Source organism: Lepidochelys kempii, chromosome 1 (genome assembly GCF_965140285.1).
Source record: "Lepidochelys kempii isolate rLepKem1 chromosome 1, rLepKem1.hap1, whole genome shotgun sequence".
NCBI lineage: Eukaryota > Metazoa > Chordata > Testudines > Cheloniidae > Lepidochelys > Lepidochelys kempii.
Window position 1 is genome coordinate 231,177,866 of NC_136380.1, and position 23,304 is coordinate 231,201,169.

Genomic DNA, 23,304 nt, shown 5'->3' on the forward strand with positions numbered 1-23,304 from the left:
GTGTGTGTCTTCAGCAACATTGTGCCAACAAAAGGAGCATAGGAGTTAGGTCATCAGTAACAATGGTTACCTTGACCAGTAACATATCATTTTCAACATTCAAACACTAACTTTTTTAAACCTTCAATTGCTGTTTATACAAAACATTACCACTTTTAAGAAACTTTGTTACAAATAAATTGAACTCCCCCCCGCCCATTTAATTTCATACATCACATTGCTCTACGTTTAAAAAAGGAGATTTGAAGAAAATGTCGGACATAAGCCAAGATTTGGGCAAGCGGTACTTTTTCAAACCATCAGAACTAACATTTTTCCCTCACCAAACACTGCCACGGACTGTTCAAGCAGCTCATTAAATTGATCTTCAGACTCCAAACACAGACTTTTAGAGACCCCCTTTTCACCCCTATTAAAATAGAAATCCCGGCACAATCTTAACTATTATACTGCTACCACATCCACAATAAAAACACCGGGCTTTAAACAAACACACATAATTACCTCAAATTTGTATAAAATATATTTTAATTTCCCCTCTCCGTTCATCATCATAAATATTTACAAAAGACATTGTACAATGTAGAATAGTGTGAAATCAGCAGGCTTGACAAATGGGGTTTTGCAAACAGAAAGGGTTCAATAAAGCAGCTAACAGACATACTTACTGTACAGGTTGCTGATTACAAAGGGCTCAGCAAACTAGCGGAACAAAACTAGTTCTACAATAGGTTTGCCTCTAAGGTAAAAAAAGGTTTTCCAGGAGTAATCTGGGAGGAATCCCAAAACAGTGGTTTGATTATGCATGGTAATATCATCTCTTGTAAGAATCAATACTCCATTCTTGCATGGGAGCATCTGGACTCTTCTTTGAACAATCTGGTTTTAAACTGTTTATTTCTCTGGGTTACCTATAGAACTTGTTTTAATTAGAATTTATTTTTACTTTAAATGTTCAATTAGTAAATGCAGAATAAGGAAAACAGCCATTGTGTTTCATAGCTTTCCCTACAGTTAAAGTAATAATTAGAATCCATCTTTCAGAAACAGTTATAAAAATAGAATCTGATCACCATTCTGAAAAAGAGTCCTGATTTTCTGTGTTGCTCCATACCAAGGGCCAAATTCAGCTCTAGCAGTAAAATTATATCAGATATTATTGTCCCCAGGGTTGGAAATATATACATTTCAGACATCTCAGTAATCTTCTCTAATGTCTATAAGGTATACAGCTGTCCCAGTTAAGTATAGGAGTTAATGCATCACAGAAGAAGATTATAGTATCCCACCTTTCAGAGTCAAATTATTGTCAAACAGAGGAAGTTTGACATCTAGTGGCTATTTAGGGTAATTACTTAGTACTTTTTCTTGAAATATCCTAGGAAATTTTCTATACACCATTCTACACTCTTATCTAGATGCATCGGCAGTCTGCCAAGTGTCAACCATCACCTTTAATGTTAGGCATATGTGTACATCATCTGCAATCTCTTCCGTTAAAATATTAATAATTTTACATTTAGAAGACATACTGCTTACAAAGTGAACCTGTGTTTTCAAATTGTAAAAAATATTCTAAAATGAAAGGTCTACACATCTCAAACATTTTCAATGCTTTTCTTTCATTTCATGAATTTGGGGCGGGGGGGGGGAGCATATATGGCATAATCCTTTGACTGACGCACTCATTTATCTGCACATACAATGTACGAGGTAACACATCCGTACCTGGATACTAATACCATATTGTTTTAATACAACATATTAAGGGTGCTGCACTCAAGGGTCACTGGATCACATGTTTTGCAAGAAGATTATAATATTAGAAATAAGAATGCGAAATACATCAATTATATATTAAAGGATTGTAGTAGCACAAAAAAAGTATTTGCAGCTAGTATTAAGTAATAGAATACTCTTTTATATAATACCTTTTATAGTACTTGTATTTTGGAGAAATCAATTCAGTGCATACCCCATATTGCCACTTGCGAACCACCTATTGCCAATACACACACACACACACACGTACGTTTCTCCTACTATTTTGTGTAGTTACATAACTCAAATGTAGTTTCAACAGTCTCAATTAATAGATAGAGATAAAGGCCAGGATTCTTTCAAAAGTGGCTAGTGATTTTGGATGCCTCAGTGTTTAAGACCTCAACCTTAGACACCTAATATTGGTGAGCAAAGCTTGCAAAACTGTATTTACATAAGACATTAAGCAGGAAAAAGCCATTAAGGTCAAACATACTTTACCACTTCTGACTAGTCTTAATCCCACTTTATTACTTTTTAAAATCTCCAGCTCCTCAATTCTCACTTTTCTCCAGATGTAAGATTATATTAACTAATTTTATATCTGCTCTCTTTAAATAGCTATGCTCTATAACAGTGGTTTCAACTTATGGTCCGTGGACCCCTGGAGGTCCATAGACTATGTCTAAGATTTCCAAAGGGATCCATCTATCCCTTCATTCAAATTTTTTTAGGGAACTGCAAATGAAAAGAGGTTGACATCCACTGTTCTATAACATATTTCCAAGGCAATAATATCCCCTGAACTATAGTGACCAAATTGCTTTATTACAGTTACAATATTACTACTTTGATTGTGTGTTCTGTCCTCTACTAATATATTTAAATAATACTTTGTATTAAACTATTTTGTTTCTCTCCTTCTGCACCTGTCACATTTGTGCTGTGGGACAATGTTTAACATTGTTTGTCCAGAACTCTCAAAGACTATTGTTTTTACTTGACTACAAAAATTGCACACAATACTTTTAGAAAGGGCAAAGAATTTTAAAATGTAGTGTCCCCTTTTGTACTATAGTACTTTATCTTACAATTTTGCAGTGTGGAAACCATATTTTCAAAGAAAGCATAGAGGTACAAAAACAAACATATCTCAAACTGCGCAAGTAGAGAAAGTCCTACAGAAGTGACGTATAAATAATACACTTTTCCACCCAATTCGTAGAAGAAAATTACAAATAAAAGCTTTCTTTAAAAAGTATTAAAACATTCAGATTAACACAGTTATTCCTATACATTGTACGGTATCTTTGGGTTAAAGCTTTTTAGCAAAAATATAACCATGACTTGTAAGCACTCTAGTTAGATAATGGAGCAAAAAAATTTTGAGGTTGTTGGTCATGAAAAAAATCACATTTTTTCCATATGTGCAGAACAAGCCATTTCTTTGTGAACAAAGCATAAAAGTCTTAGCAAATATACAGATAGTAAATATGAATTAAAATAAAGCCTTAAAAATTACCAATACAGTACTTGAGGATGTGTGGTTGTTGTGCATTACAGAATTTTACATTCTTCTCATTTGTATAAAAAAGAACCACTAGGAAGCCCATTGTATATCACTGAGTTCTGTTGGATCCCCGAGGCCTCCTTCAGCTTCCAAGTAATTCATGAGTGAAGCCATGGCAGTGTCATCATTTTCACACACTGCATCAAAATCCAACTGGCAACTGTCACCTAGGAAATAAGTAAAGAACACTATTTATGCAGCACAAAAACTTACAGAACAAGGTCACTTTCCAAACAAACTTACTTTTAAAACAGCAGCTGTCCTTGAAGACAAAGGGCACTTTACATTCTTACATGTGTTCAAAGATGGGTAAATTGAAGCAAGGTTTGGATTCAGGAGAGACACTTAGTCAAAAAAATAGGTAACTTGATTCTGGGACTAAACTTATGCCACTCCAAAGGCATACCTTAAACTTCATGCTAATAAAATGACAAATTTCAATTCATGCCAGTTAACTGGCAAACTTCACGCCACACCACTTAAGCAGAAAATTTTATTCCAGTTCACGACACTGAAGTGGGAAACTCACCTGTCACAGCACACAAAAGAAGAGCTGATCAATTTTTTTCTTCTTGGTTTAAAAAAATGGCCTTATTTTAAATAATCAAAATTTCAAAAGACATTGTTTTCATTTTTCACAATGTTTTCCACATTTTTATTTTAAAACATTCCAGAATTTTGTATTTACCAAAATCTCAGTTTTTGATAGAAAACAAAATTTCAATATAAAAGAAAAACGGGTCAGTCTCAGACCATATGAAATGGAAACAACTTCAAAATTTCAACCTGTATTGCAAAATGTTAATGTTTCTCTCAGCTCTACATACACAAGCATTCATACTTTTTACATGGAGGGTCTGTACATCATGGCAGATTATATTCAGTTCCCTTAATCCTGCACAGCTCCTATTTTTGGAAGGAAGAACTGTGAAGCAGTCTATTTGTGAGTAGTGGAGAGCAAGAGAACAGACAGTAAACTTCTACTCAGGCTCTCTCTGCTATCATGGGGTATAATTATAATAGGAACCATGATAATCTCTCAAAACTGGCAGCATTTTTGAACACACCTACTATACTACCTTGTGATAAAGCTGCAACCGTTAACAGAGTTTTCTTTAAAGGATAAGTCATGAATTGTAGTAAAAGAGCTCTTACTGAGAAGAGGTTCATTGCTTGGGAATGAAACAGTGTCCTGATTTTGCCCCAAGGTCTCTAAGCCCTCCATTTCTGAAGGACATAACCGAATCGACTCTTTATTTGGCACCTGAAAGCACACAAAAAATGAAAATAATAAAGTTAGGTTATAAATTGATTAAAACCACCACACAAATTAATGAATTTCTCTCTAAGTCTAAAAAACGATCAAGGCTTCCATTTTCCACTTCATGTGCCATAATCTCTACAAGTTTACTGTAACAATAAAAATATATTTTCATGAAAAATACATTCTAGCTTTAAAAAAGACCCACCACATGTTAGTTTCCATACGTAAACTAAATTATTTGGACTGTGAAAATTTGTTTTAAAAAAAGCTGGTATTTCTGTTGTATTTTAAATCTTGTGTTCAGCATTCTAAGATTTAAAATGGTTTTAAATGGGTTTTAGTGCTTACAAGGAGTCTAGGAGTGCCAGGTTGACAGCAGTGGAAACTGACGTCTTTTCACCTCCAAGATAACAGAGCAAGATCTACCACGGTGGTTTGGCAGTAAACCACTTTTCCTATAGGGGACCGTCCCTAGGGGCAAGAGCCAGGGATAGCTCTGCCACTGCAGCTGTGGAAGCAGTTTCCCACATAGAAAAATGAAAAGAGTCCCAGTAAAATAAGTTTGTCTTCATCCCTAGTCCATGCACCATTCATATCTGTAATTTAAACTGAGTACCTCTCTGAGCCCTCTGTTATCTTGGATTCTATGGCACACATTACAGTAGTAGAAGAGAAAACAACAAGACTTCACTGAAGTAACCAGGAACAACACTAAGGGACACATTCAAAGAGAACCTTTAAATAAACACAATATATAGCTGAAGTCCTGGAGAGTGGTTCTATGACCGTAGGCTGCACTAATTAGAGGAAAAAGAACAGGAGGACTTGTGGCACCTTAGAGGCTAACAAATTTATTTGAGCATAAGCTTTCGTGAGCTTCAGCTCTCTTCATCGGATGCATTCATTTTTTTTTCCTCTCCACTGAATGCATTCGATGAAGTGAGCTGTAGCTCACGAAAGCTTATGCTCAAACAAATGTGTTAATCTCTAAGGTGCCACAAGTACTCCTTTTCTTCTTGCGAATACAGAAAAACACGGCTGCTACTCTGAAACTAATTAGAGGGTAGTTCAATATCTATGAGCCAATCAGTTCTGAGAAGGACAGACCTACAGTAATCCATGGGTGGAATGGACATCAGATATTAAAGAGGGAGAAAGGAGGGAAAAAAATCAATCAGTGTAGCACAACGCTGTTGAAAGAAACTCAGAATCAGAGAAGAAAAGCTACCGTATATACTCGTTCATAAGCCAAATTTTTTTTAGTAAAAAAGGGAAGCAACAGAGAAGGGGGTCGGCTTATGAATGGGTATAGAGAGGGGAGAGGTGGGACACAGCCACCCTCCCCAACAGAGGGGGCAAGAAGAGGCAGCACAGCCAGCAGAGCCAGAAGGGAAGAGGCGGGGCCAGAGTCTCTCCACTTCTGACCATGCTGCTCTCCCGCCAGCCTCTGAAGCAGCTGCAGCTCAGGGGCTGGCAGGCTGTGACCGCGCCGCCTGGCCTGCTGGAGCAGCTCCAGCTGGGCCAGACAGCCTCCCCTGGCCAGCCCCTGGTAAGGTGGGAAGGGATGGAATGGGAGGGGGGGCGGATCCCGGGCTAGGGGTGGGGCGGAAAGGGGTTACACGGGGAGGGGTCATGTAGGGAGTGGTCACAGGGGTTACTTCCCTGACCCCCAGCTTCTCCCCTACAAAACATTTTCCCACCAGTTGCTGTCCCGGGACATTTTGTTTACTTAAGTTTACCTGCGTGCCTGCAGACGCTCGAGGAAACAAACCATCTTGGCCCACCAGCAGCTTATCCTGATGGGCCAGGAGCCAAAGTTTGCTGACCCCTGAATTATAGGGTTGGCTTATGAATGGGTCATAAAACTAAGCCATTTTTACTTATCCATCTTGAGGGGGTGGGGTGGGGGGTGTTGGGAGTCGGCTTATAAACTATCTGGCTTATGATTGAGTACATAAGGTACGTTTAAGTGGAAAGACAGTGACTGGATTCACAACAATGTTGTTGGAAGGAAAGAAATAAGGGATTGGGAGTATGGTGTACATTGATAACAGTAAGGGCAATATTGTACAATCTTGCAAAAAGATTCTTTATGCATACCCACCCCCATGCTGTGACATCAGTCAACATCACTCTTGGGTTAGATAGAAGGGTAGAGTCTCATAGCCCTGGTCTACACTGGGGTGGGGGCAGAAATCGATCTAAGTTACGCAACTTCAGCTACGTGAATAACGTAGCTGAAGTTGACGTACTTAGATTGACTCACCGTGGTGTCTTCACCACAGCGAGTCCACTGCTGCCGCTCCCCCATTGACTCCGCCTGCGCCTCTCGTGGCGGTGGAGTACAGGAGTCGACGGGAGAGTGCTTGGGGGTCGATTTATCGCCTCTAGATGCGATAAATCGACCCCCGCTGGATCGATTGCTGCCCGCCGATCCGGCGGGTAGTGTGGACATACCCATAGAATACGCTGCTTCTCCACCTCTTTTATAAAAAGATTTAAAATTCAGAGGATACACCTCAATGGATTACAGTTGTTTCACAGTAGAGTGGGGTGAAAGGTATATAGGAATGGTCATAGGAACCAGACATTTATCTTCATATTGCTGAATTGAATTCAGTCTTGGTGAATATTTTTTAACTATCTGATGGCTCCTGGGTGGTGGTTTCAAATAATTTCCAAGTTTAGAAAAGTCCACATCACAAAAAACACCCTCCCCACATCTAGCATTTTTTTGTAGCCTCAGCAAAGATCCCCCAAGACCTTAACAGTCTTCCCAGCCCTGAGGGATGGTTACTCAAGGCTTGAACTGAGGTTCACTGGTGGTGTAGTGAAGAGAAGTTTGTACTCTTGCTGCCTGTGTCGTACCTCTTCTGTGAGCAGAAGACTTCAATACCCAGGATTGTCAGATACCTTGCACTGGCACTAATTCACACACAAAAATCAGTTTTAAGGTAGATCAAATGTAGGCTTTGAATTATTTGATAGTGACCTTTCATTGAAAGTTCTTGGTGTTAATGATATACTTACATTGCTGCATTTTGGAGTTAAAGTTGGAGAAGATTTCCTCATAAGATCAGATGGACTTAACTCACCAATAGATGGAGAACAGTGTAACCTAAAAAATATACATATGCATGTTGTACAATACATTCACTGTTGAGTATGAACTTCAATCCCTTCCATTTTAAAATGAGAAACTTATTTTGTCAGAGCATAGCAATACCCACCAAAAAACCACAGGTGATAAGCTTTGAGACTTCAGACAACACTGCTTTGTCAAAAGCGAAGCTTAAATTCGGTCACATAGCTCACACACTTCCTGCTCCAAATTTTGGTAAAGACAGAGAACCAGTGGATCATCATGACACAGGATAATTAGTAGAACCCACTTTTGCTTTTTCTCAATTATCAAAATTAACAGACTTCAGGAAAAACTGTCATGAACACTTCAGTACAAAACTACTCGCTCTGGAGCACATAGCTTCCAAATATCAGAATACAGCTGTTCAGAAATTTTGGTATATAACAGAGTGGGAGGAAAAAGAAAAGAAAAAAAAAAAAGGATGGACTCTCCACAGGTCCTCTTGATATTTGCTTTTACTTCTAGTGTTATTTCATGAAGTTCTATCCTTTCCTTAAATTCTGGCGGGAAAACGAAAGTTACCTCTTTGAGATGGACTCTGCACATACACTCATGAGAGCCTTGGAGATGCAGCACTGATGGTAGAACAACCTTGTAGCAGTGGCATTGGAGCACTCTCATGCCTTCTCCTGCGCCTCCCCTCACTGTTCCTGAACATTCTGCACGAGAGGCGAAAAAGGGGGGCCATGGAGCTCCAGCTGCCCCAGTTCTTACCACAGCCTCCCCAGGTTCAAAGTTGCAATTAGGACTCTGAGGAAAAGGGGAAGGTGGGTAGGGAGTGTGAATGTGAAGAGTCCATTTAGATGAGGACCAGTTATAAAGGAGTAACCTTCATTTCTTTGAGTGGTCTCTGTACATTTTTCATGGGATAGTTTCACAAGCAGTACTAGTCTCTAGAGGGTGAGGTGCTGAGTCCTAACTGAATTATCATTGTAGTACTGCCTTACCAAACTGAGCATCAACCAGGACGCTAGATCTAGGGAGTAGCACTTTGTGAAAGTATGAATAGAGCTTCAGGTTGCAGTTCTGCTTACTTCTAAAAACTGGGATATGCCTGAGGCATGCCATGGAAGCCACCTTTGCCCTTTGGAGTGTTATCTAAACTACAGTGGGAGAGAAACATCTGCTTGTAGCTTTCCTCTATACAAAACTAACCCACTTACATAAATGCTGAGATGTACTTGGCTGTTCTTTATTTTCACTACCCCCATATGAAATTAAAGCTTTGTTGACTTTCTAAATTTCTGAGAACCATTTAAGTAGAAGGCTATTGCCCTCTTGGCAGCCAAAGTATGCAGTTTTACCAGATCAATGTCTGGATGGACTGATGGAGGTGTGTAGAAGAATGGACTCATTGTTGGAGCACCTGCTCACAGCTGGTGCTGGGGGAGCTTTTTCTTCTCTAATGCCCCCTGCTGATGATTGCTTTGGTCCCGCAGCAGTCATCATCTTCTTGAAACTCAGCCCTCCAAGCAGATCATGTTTTATTTCTACCCATTTCAGACTCATAAAAAGTCCAACAAATAGTCCCAATCATTACATCTGGTCTTTGACCCTCAACTCTGGATCCCACCATTGCTACATTCCTGCACTCAGGGCTTTCAGTTGTCTTTAATCCCTTCTTAGGGGCCTCCCGTCACCTTCCCAAGTGACTGCTCAGGGAATCCAGGCCCTCCTACTACACTGGGTTCCAATCCAAGGACCCTGTAATCAGCAGCTGAGGTCTGCTCAGTGAGACCTTTTCTGCTGCCTCTGTGGACTTCTTCCTACCCATAGCCTTTTTTCCAAGCCCCTTTCTGGGCTCTTGTAATGAGCAATGCCCCCCAGGGCTTCTCCCTGAGTGTTTGGTTCCTGCCCTTGGCAGTGTTGCAGATCCACCACAACTCTCATGTCAGGGCTCCTGCAAACAGGCTCCATGCAGTATTCCACTCCCAAGGTCCTTCCATCTAGGAGTTCTACCTCTGCCCAAATCCTCCAGGATCACCCTCCTGCTCTTGGGTTTGGCCTCTCCCTGGTTGGGCCAGATCTTCCCCTTTACCTCAGGGCCCTGCATGAGCCTTCTACCTAATGGGACATCCCAGCTCTAGTCAGTTCCACCACAACTTTCTCTGTGCCAACTCCTGCACTTCAGTTCTTTACTACCAAGAGAGGGACTGCAGGGTTCCTTTCCCTTTCTCCCTGCAGGCCCCTTCTGCTGGGGACCTCCTACTTTTATAGCCCCACCCAGCTCTTTCCCAGCAGGGCTTCATCTTGAATTAGGCTTCGCTCACCACCCAGGTACAAGCAGGTGAGTTAATTGGCCTCTCAAGCCCACATTAACCCTTTCAAACTGAGGATGGGGTATTCATCACACTACCCCTCAAGACTGTACACTGCCTGGTACAAGGTCTTTTTGCCTTGGGGAGGAGCCTTCTTTAATTGTGCCTATTATCCACCTGTGCATCCCCCCTTCTCATCTTCCAGGAGCACTATCTGAAACTCCAACCTAAACTTCTCTTCAGCTCCCACCTCTCTCTCTTCAGGGCTCCCACAAGGACTTCTCTACTGTTTCTAGTTTTCCTCTTAGACTTGCTGCCTTCAACACCACATCCTCAGTCCCAACCCCCTTAGGTGCTTCCACCACCAAGGCCTCTGGCTTTTTCACCCAGCCCTCAAGTCGCTGATGCGGAGCGGGAGGGTGGTGGTGGTGTCAACCATGTTTTATTAGGGGCAGTGATCTGTATCTGCACTCTCATAAATCTACAGCTAAGGGTAGCATAAAATCCCTCCTTTACCTGTAAGGGGTTAAAAAGCTGAAATAACCTGGTTGGCACCTGACCAAAAGGACCAATAAGGGAGGAAGATCCTTTCAAATCTGTGGGGGGAGGTTTTGTTTGTGCTCTCTGTGTGTGCTCTATCGGGACAGAGAGAGGGACCAGGCAGGAAAAAAACCTCTCCTAAAACCCTACCTGAAATAAGCATCTAAGATTACAGAAATTATAAGTAAAGCAAGGAAATGCGTTAGATTATCTTTTGTTTTAGCTTGTGAATTTTCCCTATGCTAAGAGGGAGGTTTATTCCTGTTTTCTTGTAACCTTAAAAGTTTTGCCTAGAGGGTGTTTTAAATCTTATTACCCTGTAAAATTACCTTCCATCCTGATTTTACAGAGGTGCTTCTTTTACTTTTTTCTTTATAATAAAGTTCTGCTTTTAAGAACCTGATTTGTTTTTAGTGTCATAAAAACCCAAGGGTCTGGTCTGTGCTCACCTTGTTTACCTATTTGGTTGGTATATTTTTCTCAAGCCTCCCCAGGAAAGGGGGTGAAGGGGCTTAGGGGGATATTTTGGGGAAACAGGAACTCCAAGTTGTCCTTTTCCTGAATCTTTGTCTAACTCACTTGGTGGTGGCAGCAATACCGTCCAGGGACAAGGAAGAATTTGTGGCTTGGGGAAGTTTTTAATCTAAGCTGGTAGAAACAAGCTGAGGGCGGTCTTTCATGTGGGACTCCACATCTGCACCCCAGAGTTCAGAGTGGGGAGGGAACCCTGACATACAAACATATTGTTCAGACTCTGTATTTACCTCAACTTCCACCCAATTTGTTGCAGGGGTAGTACACCTCTGTGTTCCCTCGAGCCTCCTACTAATAGGGCTTAGTTAGCTGTCAGGGCCACAGCCACACCTGTTTTACCTGCAACCATTATACTGGCACTGCAGGACAGCCACTCCTTCTCTTCCCCATTGCTCAGGCCCCATTCTCTCTCTAGCTGCAGCTCACTTTTCCTTGAGGGCAGTGCCTGTTTAAATGCCCCACTACCATACCAAAAATCTCCTTACCCATGATTTGGCCAAGCCTTTTCAGTTATTTCCATGCTTTTCCCCCCAGAGCAAGCCTGTGTGTCATGATACACCTAGGGGAAGGCCTTTCCTGCCCACCAGCATAGCACACGACCCTGGCTGGTCCTCGGCACTCCTGGCTCCCAAATAATTTTTCTTTACCCTATGCCTGTGGCTACTGAGTGCTTCCTTTCTCAGGCTCTCCAGGAGGTTTGTTGCTCCTTCTCCAATAAGAACAGTCACTCTGTAGATCCAAACTGCACCTCCCACTGCAACTGTTGGTTCTCCAGGAACTACAACAGTGCCTGAGTCTGCTTTGGGTGCTTAGTCTTTTCCTGAAACAAACCCATGAAATCTGGCAACCACATAATGTCCCTCCATGCTCCACAGTGGGAGAGTAACCCTTTCAAGAAGGCCTCAGTATATACTAACTCCTCCCTCTTTTTTCTTTCCTTTTTCCTATGCACCAGTGACCCTTCTCACTTTCTCCTTATTTGAGAGCTGACTGTTCTGTCTGCACTCTTCACCTATGTAGAAGAGCAAACTTACAACTGGAGCATCCCCTCATAGCTGGGCGTGGTGTAGCAGCTCTTTCTTCTTTAACTTCCCCTGCCAATGATCACTCTAGTTCCACAGTGGTCCGCCTCTTCTGGCAACAACATGCGTCCTACGCATGTAATAGAATGAGGAGGAAGGGTATTGTTATTTAAAGGCTGGAATACCAGTTCTTCTTCTTGATGGTTGTTAGGATATAGATATTCAGGCCTGTTGGCAAAGGCCTATACTCTAAGAATTTAGGTGTATTCTTATCACTTAGCCAGTTATAGAGGTATAAAAGAAAGACTCAAAATCACTGTCTGCCGGTGTAAGGGCCTTCTCTGACTGTGACAGTCTGAGGCCCTGTTCTTAGGCTAAGGCCTATGGCTAAGCAACAGAGGCAGCAATAAGCTGGGAAGCGAATGGTCACATCCTCACATTCCAAACTAGTCACATTGAAATAAAGTGCTATTGGGCTATTAGGAATACAATCCTGTCCTGATAATGCCTCTCGCCTCCACAGAAAGGGAAGTGCCTAGAAACTGTAGAAGGAAACTTAGTTTGATAGCATCCTGTCTGGCAAGAACTCACTTATCAATAGCTGGGATGTGAAATCCTCATTTCTGTGTTGTTCTATCACCGTAGTCCCCATTTCTCTATTGTTTGTCTGCATAATCTCTGTCTGGTTCTGTGATTGTTCCTGTCTGCTGTATAATTAATTTTGCTGGGTGTAAACTAATTAAGGTGGTGGGATATAATTGGTTAAATAATCATGTTACAATATTTTAGGATTGGTTAGTTAAATTTCAGTAAAATGATTGGATAAGGTAGAGCTAAGCAGAACTCAAGTTTTACTATATAGTCTGCAGTCAATCAGGAAGTGGTGGGTGTGGGTGGAGGAAGGGAACAGGGAATGGGGATGGGGAATTGGAATCATGTTTTGCTAAGGGGGGGAATGGGAACAGGGACACAGGTAAGGCTCCGTGGTGTCAGAGCTGGGAAGGGGGACATTTAAGGAAGGAAACTGGAATCATGCTTGCTGGAAGTTCACCCCAATAAACATCGAATTGTTTGCGCCTTTGGACTTCGGGTATTGTTGCTCTCTGTTCATGCGAGAATGACCAGGGAAGTGGGTGAAGGAATAAGCCCCTTAACAATGGTTAGTAGATCTCAAGAGATCTAGCTGTAGATCTAGTGTCATTCAGATTTTTCTAAGACTGCATCTGATCTTGTACCAAACAGACTATCTCCTTAAAAGGCAAGGTCTTCCATATGTGTTCTTATATTTCTGGTGAAGGTCAGATGATCTCAGCCATGAATGCTGCTTTAATGCAACAGCTGACACCACTGCCCTGGCTGCTGTGTCTCAGGGGTCAAATATGGCTCAGGACTTCCACCAGCTTTTACTAGTCTTCAGGAAGAGATGTGGCAAAAATAGCCACCTTCTCCCACAGATAGTACTGGTAGCTGGACATCACAACTTGATGATTAGAAACCCCAACATCCACGGACCCTGAAGAGAAGACTTTTTCTGCTGAGGGCATCGAGCTTTTTTCTTTTTTGGCTGGATGGGCTAAAATATGCCTGTCCTTTCGTTCTTTAGGAAACAGCAGCAACTACCAGTGAACTGGGAGCTGGATGTTTGTGGGAAAAGTCCATATATTTCATATAGTACATATAGTAAGTAGAAAAGTTTATCAAGACATTACTTGACCAGTTGCAGGATTTGACCATATAAGCTTGGCTAGCTGCAATAATGGTTCCAAAATGAGGAGTGTGATTTTACCGCTGGAAGGAGATTCCAAAATAACAAACACAGGATGAGAAGTCTCTTCCACTGTGAATATTTTCTACACTGTAGCCATTCTTTCTACTAGTTAATGTAACTGAGCATCATCTTCTGACAGAGAAGATGACCCCACATAAGAATGGCCACGCTGGGTCAGACCAATGGTCTATCTAGCCCAGGATCATCTTCCCACAGTGAATGGTACCAGATGCTTCAGAGGGAATGAACAGAACAGGACAATTTATTATAGAGTGATCCATCCACTGTCATTCAGTCACAGCTTTTGGCATTCAGAGATTTAGGCACACCCAGATCATGTGGTTTATCCCTGACGATCTTGGCTAATAGCCACTGATGGACCTATCCTCCATGAACTTATCTCATTCTTTTTTGAACTCAGTTGTACTTTTATATATCAGGAGACACTGGTTGACTGGTTCCATGCCAGTGTTCTGGAATTTGGTGACACCTTCTGGTTCATCTTCTGAAAAGATATCAGGGACTAACATTGGACAAGGGTCCCTCTGAAGTGGAGGTGCAGACTGATCCAGATGAGTTCGATCCAATGCGCAAAGTTTACCCTGTTCCCTCTGAGGAGAGAGGATCTTTGTAAAGATGGGACTGGTCAGCATCCTTTTAATAGCTAGGCAAAGGCCAGTAAGGTCTGTGACGAGTTTGGTCACAGAAACTCCCTCAAGACTGTCACTAGATGTGCTGGGATACCACTGCGAACAAACCCCCCTGCCAGAGAAGTCTTCCCTCCACTCCCATATTGTGGATCTAGACACACCAGTCAGCTACAGCACATGACCAAGAGGTCATGCCCCCCTGCAGTTCACAGAAACTAAGATTCACTTAGCCCAGGGGCTTCTCAGTTAACAGGGACTTTCCCAACACCCAGTATTCAGTCTTTCTGGTAGACTAAACCCCAATTGAATCTGTTTTGCTCTGTATAAAGCTTATACAGGGTAAACTCAAATTGTCCACCCTCTCGAACACAGATAGAGAGATATGCACAGCTGTTTACTACTTGGGGGAGCAATTACTAACTCTGGGTTAATTAATAAACAGAACTGATTTTATTAAGTATAAAAAGTAGGATCTAAGTGGTTTCAAGTAATGACAGACAGAACAAAGTAAGTTACCAAGCAAAATAAAACAACACACACAAGTCTAAGCCTAATACATTTAAGAAACTGAATACAGGTGTAAATCATCCTCAGAGATGTTCCAATAAGCTTCTTTCACAGACTAGACTCCTTCTTAGTCTGGGCCCAATCCTTTCCCCGGTACAGTTTTTGTTAGTTCCAGCTTAGGTGGTAACTAGGGGATTTCTCATGATTGATGCCCCTTTGTTCTGTTCTACCCGCTTTATAGCTTTGGCCCAAGGCGGGAATCCTTTGTCTCTCTGGGTTCCCACCCCTCCTTCTAAATGGAAAAGCACTAGGTTTAAGATGGGTTCCAGTATCAGGTGACATGGTCACATGTCACTAAGACCTCATTCTTCATTACCCACAGGCTGGCCCCCATATCCACAAGAAGGCTTGCAGGTAAATAAATCATCTACAGCCAATTGTCCTAGTCAATGGGAGCCATCAAGATTCTAAACCACCATTAATGGCCCACACTTTGCATAATTACAATAGGACCTCAAAGTTAACTTCATATTTCTAGGATTAAATACAAGAATGATACATACAGACAAATAGGATGAACACACTCAGTAGATTGTAAGTTTTGTAATGATACCTTACAAGAGACCTTTTGCATAAAGCATATTCCAGTTACATTATATTCACATTCCAAGCATACTTGCATAAAGCATGTGGAGTGCAATGTCACAAGGTCATCTAACCCAAGGTGGTATATTCCATTCTTGCCAGTATTCAGCGTCGGATTCTCCATCCTATACTCCTAGGGGAATTATGCACCACTATGCGTGTGCAGAATTCATGTCCACCACAGATTTCTTTGCTGACAGGAAAGCAAAGGGAAGCTGCAAGAGAAGTTACGCAACGCTCCCTAGCTGTGCAGGTACATCGTTTTAGGCACCCAGAGCAGCCGGCGGACCAGTAAATCACCACAGGGCTGTGGACACCCCAGCCAGTGGCTCCTACCCTGAGCCAGAATCAGCTGCTAGTTCTGGCTGGGCTGGAGGCAGGGGAGGACAGGATTTCCTCTTCCTCTGCACAGAGTGGCTGAGGCTGTGTCAGACCCACTCCCAGAGACCTTCCCCAGCTGCAGAAAGCTCAGCATCCTTCCTTGCTTCCTGCCCCCATCGCTCCTCAGCTGAAGGGGGGGGCAGGGGGCACTGAATAGGGAGTTGCTCTCCCATCCGCCCAATCCCTGTGCATCTGGACCTACCATACCCAGACACCTCTGCCAATCCTCACCCTGTACATCCAGAACCTCCCGAACCCTCCATACCGGACCCCCACCCCACTGAACCTCAACCCCTGCATCTGGAGCCCCCTGCCCCCAGACCTCCTGCCTCCAGACCAACCCACCCTGAGCTCCCTGCACTCAAACCCCCACCCTGATGAGCCCCATCCCCATTAGCCCCCACATCCAGACCCCCATGCCACTGACCCCCAACTAGCTGCACCCAGACTCCCACTGCCCCAGCACCCAGACCCCTCCACTGAGCCCCAACTGCTTTCACCTGGAAGCCCCTACAGAGTCCCATTGCCCCTGCATCTGGACCCCCCCCCCATGAGCCTCTGTGCATCCAGATCCCCCCACACACCTAAACCCCCCACTGAGCTTCCTGCCCCCAGACTGTCCCATATAGAATCCTCTCACCCACACCTGGATCCCCCTCACACTGAGGCCGTCCACACTTAGATCCTGCCCGGTTGAGCTTGCCAGCCCCACACATGGTGCACCAAGCGCAAAGGAGCAAGGCCCCAGGGTGTTTCTGGGGTAGTCCCAGGCCTTGTGCTATGTCATGGTTGGGTGCAACCTCACCACTGAGTCTGTGTCCTGGGGGTGGGGAAGCTGCAGGGTGATCTCCCACCTTTGTACAACCAGTGGCCTGTGCTCCCCACTGCCATGCTGGACCCTCTGCATTTATTTATTGACAAATTAAAATTCTGCACAATTTTGCAAGGTTTTAAAATATTGAGTGCAGAATTTTTAGTTTTTTGGCACAAAATGCCCTTATGAGTAATCCTAATATCCCTGTTGGATAAGGGTATTCTGTTTGTCTAAATTATCTGTACGTTGTGTCAGTTTAATGTCTTCTAGTGTATCTGAGCCACTCCACAGGAGAAAAAAAGGTGGCAAGTTAACAGGTCTGTACTGGCCCGAGTCTTCAGACTGTGGATCCCAATGCAGATGAGAGAGAATTCAAACTTGAGAGAGTATTAGTCTTGGTAAGTATAGTACAGAAAATGGCGAAGCAAGCTTCCCTAGGGACCCTGTAGATGTCCTGAGGAATGTAGCAACACTTCAGGGGAAACCTGTAACTTGGAGGAGGGATTTCTACTTTTTTTCCCCAGTGGGGAAGATGCAGGAGGGATACCCAACATATATAATATACATTTTAGATTCCCTTTCCTTTCTGCCCAGAGGATCCCTGAACCGGGGTGGCCTTTGGCTCAAAGTATGGTTCTCACTGCAGAGTATGGTTCTGGAACTGATTTATGAACTTATCTGCTTTCATTACTGCAGTGGTGGCCCAACATTGAGGAGTCTGAAGTTGTGTCTGGAGCCTTTTTGGCCATTATTTTGGGGGGTGGGGTTGGGGGGAGGAGAGGAGAAATAGATATGCTTGTTACATTGGGGTATGACCTTTCTTTCCAGATTTATTGTCACTGGGATCCTTTATTTTTGGTTTGGGCTCCGAAGGTCTTGGAATTGAGGCCATGGGATCTGAGAGGGCCCTGGTGTACAGACTGGTCTGCTAACAGAAGCCAACGGGTGCACCATTTCTTTTGCTCAGAACAGAAGGTGCTGGATCCCAGCGATTGCATTTCTAAAGCTTGGTTCTCCCATCAAAGGTCAACACTTGCAGGAACCCATCTTGCTGAACGGTTAGATCTGATGGCTGCAGATCCTTTGGTACGGTGATGCTAGATTTTACCGCAGTAATGGGGGGTCGGTAATTGGGACAGGATTGTATACTCTTTTGAATCCTTGAAGGAGCTGGGGCTGAAGCAGGCCTATCTGTACTCATGGATTCTAAAAATCTGGAACCAGAAGACTTTGCCATTAAGGCTTCCTGGAGAAGTAATTCCAGAATATTTGGAGCTGGTTTTCACATACCTTATGAGTTATAAGTGTGAAGGTGTGCCATATGGCACAGCAAGATGGAGAATACCTTCTCCGATCTAAGTCAAATACCTTGCATGGGTGTATGAAGCTGGTAACATAGCAGGAGAAGAGACACACCTCTTAAATCTTAGTCTTTTCTCTTTTGGATCTGTGGATTTATGCTGAGGCACAGGAATAGACTAAAATGAATTTAAAAACTCTATTTATTTAGAAGAACTTTTATTTAAATGGTTAATTCTATATTAACAGAGCTAGTCAAGGAACTGAGTTTTGAGTCGATGATTCCCAGTCGGAATGACTTGGTGAGGTTCATGGTCTGGCTGCAACTGTGCTTGAAAGGAACTGAGGAGGCTGGAATGCCAGACCACCTTTTAGAACCTCACCCTCACAATATTCGGGAACAGTGAGTAGAGGGATGGGCTCTAAGGCTTTCCAACAGGCACTGCTACAAGAAGGTTCCACATTAGAGCTGCACTGATGGCACATCTCTTAAGTATGAACAGGCAGAGGCCATTTGAAGGTAAGATTATTTCTAGTCCCCAGGTATCTGTTCTAATTTAATTAAAGTGAAGATGTGACAAATCCAGAATAATACAATTTTTAGAAATCTGGGTGAATAAGCAAACTTTTTAAAATAAAGAATGACTAGCATACTACTAAGATAGTTATCAGGTCAGTGCTCTGCACTGTCATGAAGAATCTCAGGTTAGGTTGCTATACTTGGTCTCTCCTGAGGCAGTGTACCAATGCTGAACCAAAAAACACCTACTCATATATGATAAGATAAAATAAAAGCAGTACACTAGTGAATTCCCAATTACTTATGCTTCTCCCATCACATTCTACTCTTCTTTGCTTAAAAGCTTAAAATACAATTTCAATTTTCATTACCTTTCTAAGTTCATTACTTCATTTGCAATCTCAGTTCCTATGCTTCCAGCACCAAGTATTGTTCCAGAGGACATCCCAGGTACACTGGGAAAAGACTGCTTTGAAGTATCTACAATTACAAAATGAAAACTAAGTTGAAGTTCATTAAATGTTAAAATATTTTCACTATACAGCAGGAAACAATTAACCCATCTCTTCTCAACCTTTAACCTCTTATTTACCTAAAACAGATTCCTTACTCGTGTTACTAACAACTTAGAGAGAATTTTATAAATCTAATTGATTTTCATTGTTCACTTATCTTCGCATTTTACTAAGCTTCACCAGTGAAACTATTGCATTTCATTTACAATCAGGGTGGACCACTTAAATCATGATTTAAATTGGCAATCATTTTGCATTTGTATTTTTTAGTTATTTTCCTAAAGAAAGGTTAATTCTCATTAATTAATAACCATTAAAACACATTGATGTGAAATAAAATATAGCGTTTACACTAACTTTGGTGCTTCTTTTTTGGTAACCAAGAAGATACAATGTATCTACACAAGATTATTTAATCTATTATAGTTTAATTTACATCTATTCAGATTCTTAATTTTTACACCTTTTATTTATGTTAGAAAATAGTGAACAATGCACTTATTACATGTTGATTTTTTACTTGTAATTTGTGTCAAGCTCTGTGTGATGAAAATTAAAATTAAATTAATTTTTTTATTAGCTAAATGTGCTAGATACCTAAGAAAAAAGTTTTACAATGTTTATCAGAATGTGTTTTGCATCTAAAACTCACTGATTTATTAAACAAAGGAAGTAGTATCTGTAGTTAGTGAATTGAACACATTGTTTCTGGTCACCATGTTCTTCAAGACTGCCATTTAACTGAACTGGTTAAATAAACTGAAATGAAAATATTCTCTTTGCACTTGCACAAGACTCTCAAAAATGGCCATACTGGGTCAGTACAATGGTATATCTAGCCTAGTATCCTGTCTGACAGCAACTAATACCAGATGCTTCAGAGGGAATGAACAAAACAGGGCAATTATTGAGTGATCCATCCCCTGTCATCCAGTCCCAGCTACTGGCTGTCAGAGGCTACAGACACCCAGAACATGGGGCTGCATCCCTGACCATCTTGGCTAACAGCGACTGATTGACCTATCCTCCATGAACTTATCTAATTCCTTTTTTAATCCAGTTATACTTTTGGAAACAAGTTCCAAAAGGTTGACTGTGCATTGGTGAGAAAATACTTCTGTTTGTTTTAAACCTGCTGCCTAACAATTTAATTGGGTGATACCTGGTTCTTGTATTATGTGAAGGAGTAAATACCGCTTGCTTATTCACTTTCTCCACACCACTCATGATTTTACAGACCTCCATCATATCCCCCCTTATTCATCTCTTTTCCAAGCTGAAAAGTCCTAGTCTTTTTAATACCTCCACATGTTCCATACCTTTAATCATTTTTGTTGTCCTTCTCTATACCCTGTCCAATTCTAATACATCATTTTGAAATGGGGTGACCAGAACTGCACACAGTATTCAAGGTGTGGGCATACCATGGATTTATACAATGACCGTACCTGGTCTCTGCGGGCCACAACCCCCAGCACTGAATGCACACATATGCCACCCGCCCACAAGGCAGGTAATCATACATGTTGCATTCAGTACAACAAACAGGATAGCCCCCCACTCTGCTGCTGGACTTCTGCCTGAATTCTTTTTACTCCTGCAGCTTTTTTTTGTTTTTGTTTCCTACTTTTGTCAAAAGCTGACTTAGCATTTCAGCAAACTCTGGTTCCAGGTGCATTGCCAGTGACTTCCACCAGTTCAGTGGTTTTACTTTTTTTAAAACTTCGGCAGCAAATATGTACTGCTTAATTTTTTAAAATTTACATTATCTTCATAAATTATAATAAATTTAGGCCTTAAACATAAATTGTCATAATTTAAAATTTAATTTTAAATGTTTTTTTAAAAGGCTACATTTAAATAAAAAACTGATTTTAATGTGATTTTTAAAGCACTGATTTTTATCCATCCTGCTTATCATCAATTTCACGTTTTTCTACACATGTACTGTGCTGCAGTTTACCAAACTGCAAAGGAATGTTTAAAAATTGTGGTTTCTTTTAAAGTCACCTTTTATAAACCTTGCAGGTTCTGTAACTCTAACCCTCCTTTTTCTTGAAAAAACACAAACATTTAAATATAAATAATCATACTGTCTGTGCTGTGTTTCCTATCAAGAGTGCCAATAGCGTTAGATTGTTTTTTTCGTTTTACTTTAAAAAAAATTTTTTTTTAATTATCTGCGTACAAAGCCCAGCTAAAAGAGGATGAGTGAAAAAGAAAAGGTCTGTGGCTAGATGACATAGCAAGTAAGGAAGCAGGTAGACAACCGATTCTATTTACAGCATATAAACACCGAGATAAATCTGTCAGTACCATCCTACATTCATAATTGGGTACGCGTAAACATCCCAACATTATAATACCAACTAATATTAAACAAATATTATCATGATTAAACTCAGAATGAACCATTCATCTTTTCTTTTGAACTTGCTATGTGTTAGCAGTGTACCATTCTGCCTAGCTGAATACACAAGTTTAGGAGAAGGTGAATAAGGGAGACCAGGCAAATAATCATGATACCTTGGATCACAAAGGGACGCAGTGAGCTACAGGAGCTAAAGATGCTATGTTTAAGTACAGAGCTTTGTATTGGCTTTGAGAAAGCTTATTTTCCTCACACAACCCACTTGGATCAGATGGTCACAGGACCCAGATTATTCCAATACTATATACTAATCGCTTATGGAATGATCTTGTAAGAAATGTACACACTACGACGATAACATTTTGTGACCTAAAAACTGTACTTGCCTTCTGAGGACTGGGAACTACAGGGTAGTAATGCTTCGTCTCCCGACTCATTGTGACCCCTTAGAATTTAAGGGCATAGAAAAAAAATCAGTAAAATTTAAAACACAATACATAGTATACTTGGTATTTGAATGAAAGTAGTACATGAAACCGAGTAAAACATGTCACAATTCTGGGCACATGACAAAGTTATATATGTTTGATCCTTTTTCACCAGAAAAACTGAATTCCTACTGCTAAATAGGAATGCTCTGTGTGTTATTGCTTTGTGCCAGGACAATCCCACTTTCTGTGGCATTGTTGGATCATATTAAAGAAGTTCTGTATTAAAATCACAAATGAGCTTGATTCCCCATAGTTTAAATTCCAGGGTATTACTAATTAAGAGGTCTCTTGGTTTTTGGTACTGTTTCTCTCCCTCTGTGTGTGAAACTTGCAAGCTGCTAATTGCATTAGTACATTCTAAGACAGAGTCTGCTCTCAAAGCAATACTCTAACAACAGAAACAGCACCCAGAGACTCCCCGCCCTTTTGTTGTATTAACAATTGTGATTAAAATAGAGACAGAGGATGTATGTGGATGGATGCTTGGTGTGGATAATAACTGAATGATCAGGGAGGTGACAGCCTCAGAATCCAGTGTCCATCGGCTGAAGAAGGCGACAACTGGAAATAACCAGAGGACCCCCGGAGGGCAGACTGGAATCCACCCAACAGCCTCAAGAATGGGAGAACCAAAGAACAAGATAACATCTAGCAGAATGGAGCCGTCAAGAATGTGCTATCTGCTGATTGATTCAGCAATAGCATGATGAAACAATTCCCATAGACTGGCATAGGAAAAAACTCCTATAAAAATGGAGTCTAGAAAGTGAGAACTTGGGGGTCTGATTCTGCAAACCAACTTCCAGGAGCATCAGATGAGCATCTGACAAGGCCCTGCTCCCTCCTCATGTCCAGGCCACCTGGCCAGTGGCTTGGCATAAGCAACTCTAAGGCTGGTAACTATGATAACAACCTTGCGGAACGTGTGTGTGTGTGAATAAATATGAGATTGAATGGAATGTTATAGCTATAACTAACTGCTTACTATGATTCTTTCTGTATTCACAATAAATGTGGTATTTTGCCTTTTCCTCTTTAATAAGATCCTGTTGGTTTTTAATTTATTGGTAAAAAAAATCAGGAAAATTTAAAACACAATACATAGTATACTTGATATTTGAATTAAAGCAGTACATGAAACCGAGTAAAACATGTCACAATTCTGGGCACATGACAAAGTTATATATGTTTGATCCTTTTTCACCAGAAAAACTGAATTCCTACTGCTAAATAGGAATGCTCTGTGTGT

The 23,304-nt window shown here is 41.5% G+C and overlaps 1 protein-coding gene across 1 annotated transcript in view; it reads right to left on the reverse strand.

Annotated features, from left to right (window-relative positions):
• Positions 1 to 510: 510 nt before the first annotated feature.
• Positions 511 to 23,304, reverse strand: part of BMAL2 (basic helix-loop-helix ARNT like 2) — a 61,993-nt gene continuing 39,199 nt past the window's right edge. The window contains exons 12-16 of the mRNA XM_073317364.2: positions 21,951 to 22,009; positions 19,050 to 19,158; positions 7,626 to 7,713; positions 4,487 to 4,595; positions 511 to 3,498 (exon numbers count right to left, since the gene is read on the reverse strand). Coding sequence (XP_073173465.1) covers positions 3,362 to 3,498; positions 4,487 to 4,595; positions 7,626 to 7,713; positions 19,050 to 19,158; positions 21,951 to 22,009 — 502 coding nt within the window. The 3' untranslated portion in view covers positions 511 to 3,361. The remainder of the gene's footprint in view (positions 3,499 to 4,486; positions 4,596 to 7,625; positions 7,714 to 19,049; positions 19,159 to 21,950; positions 22,010 to 23,304) is intronic.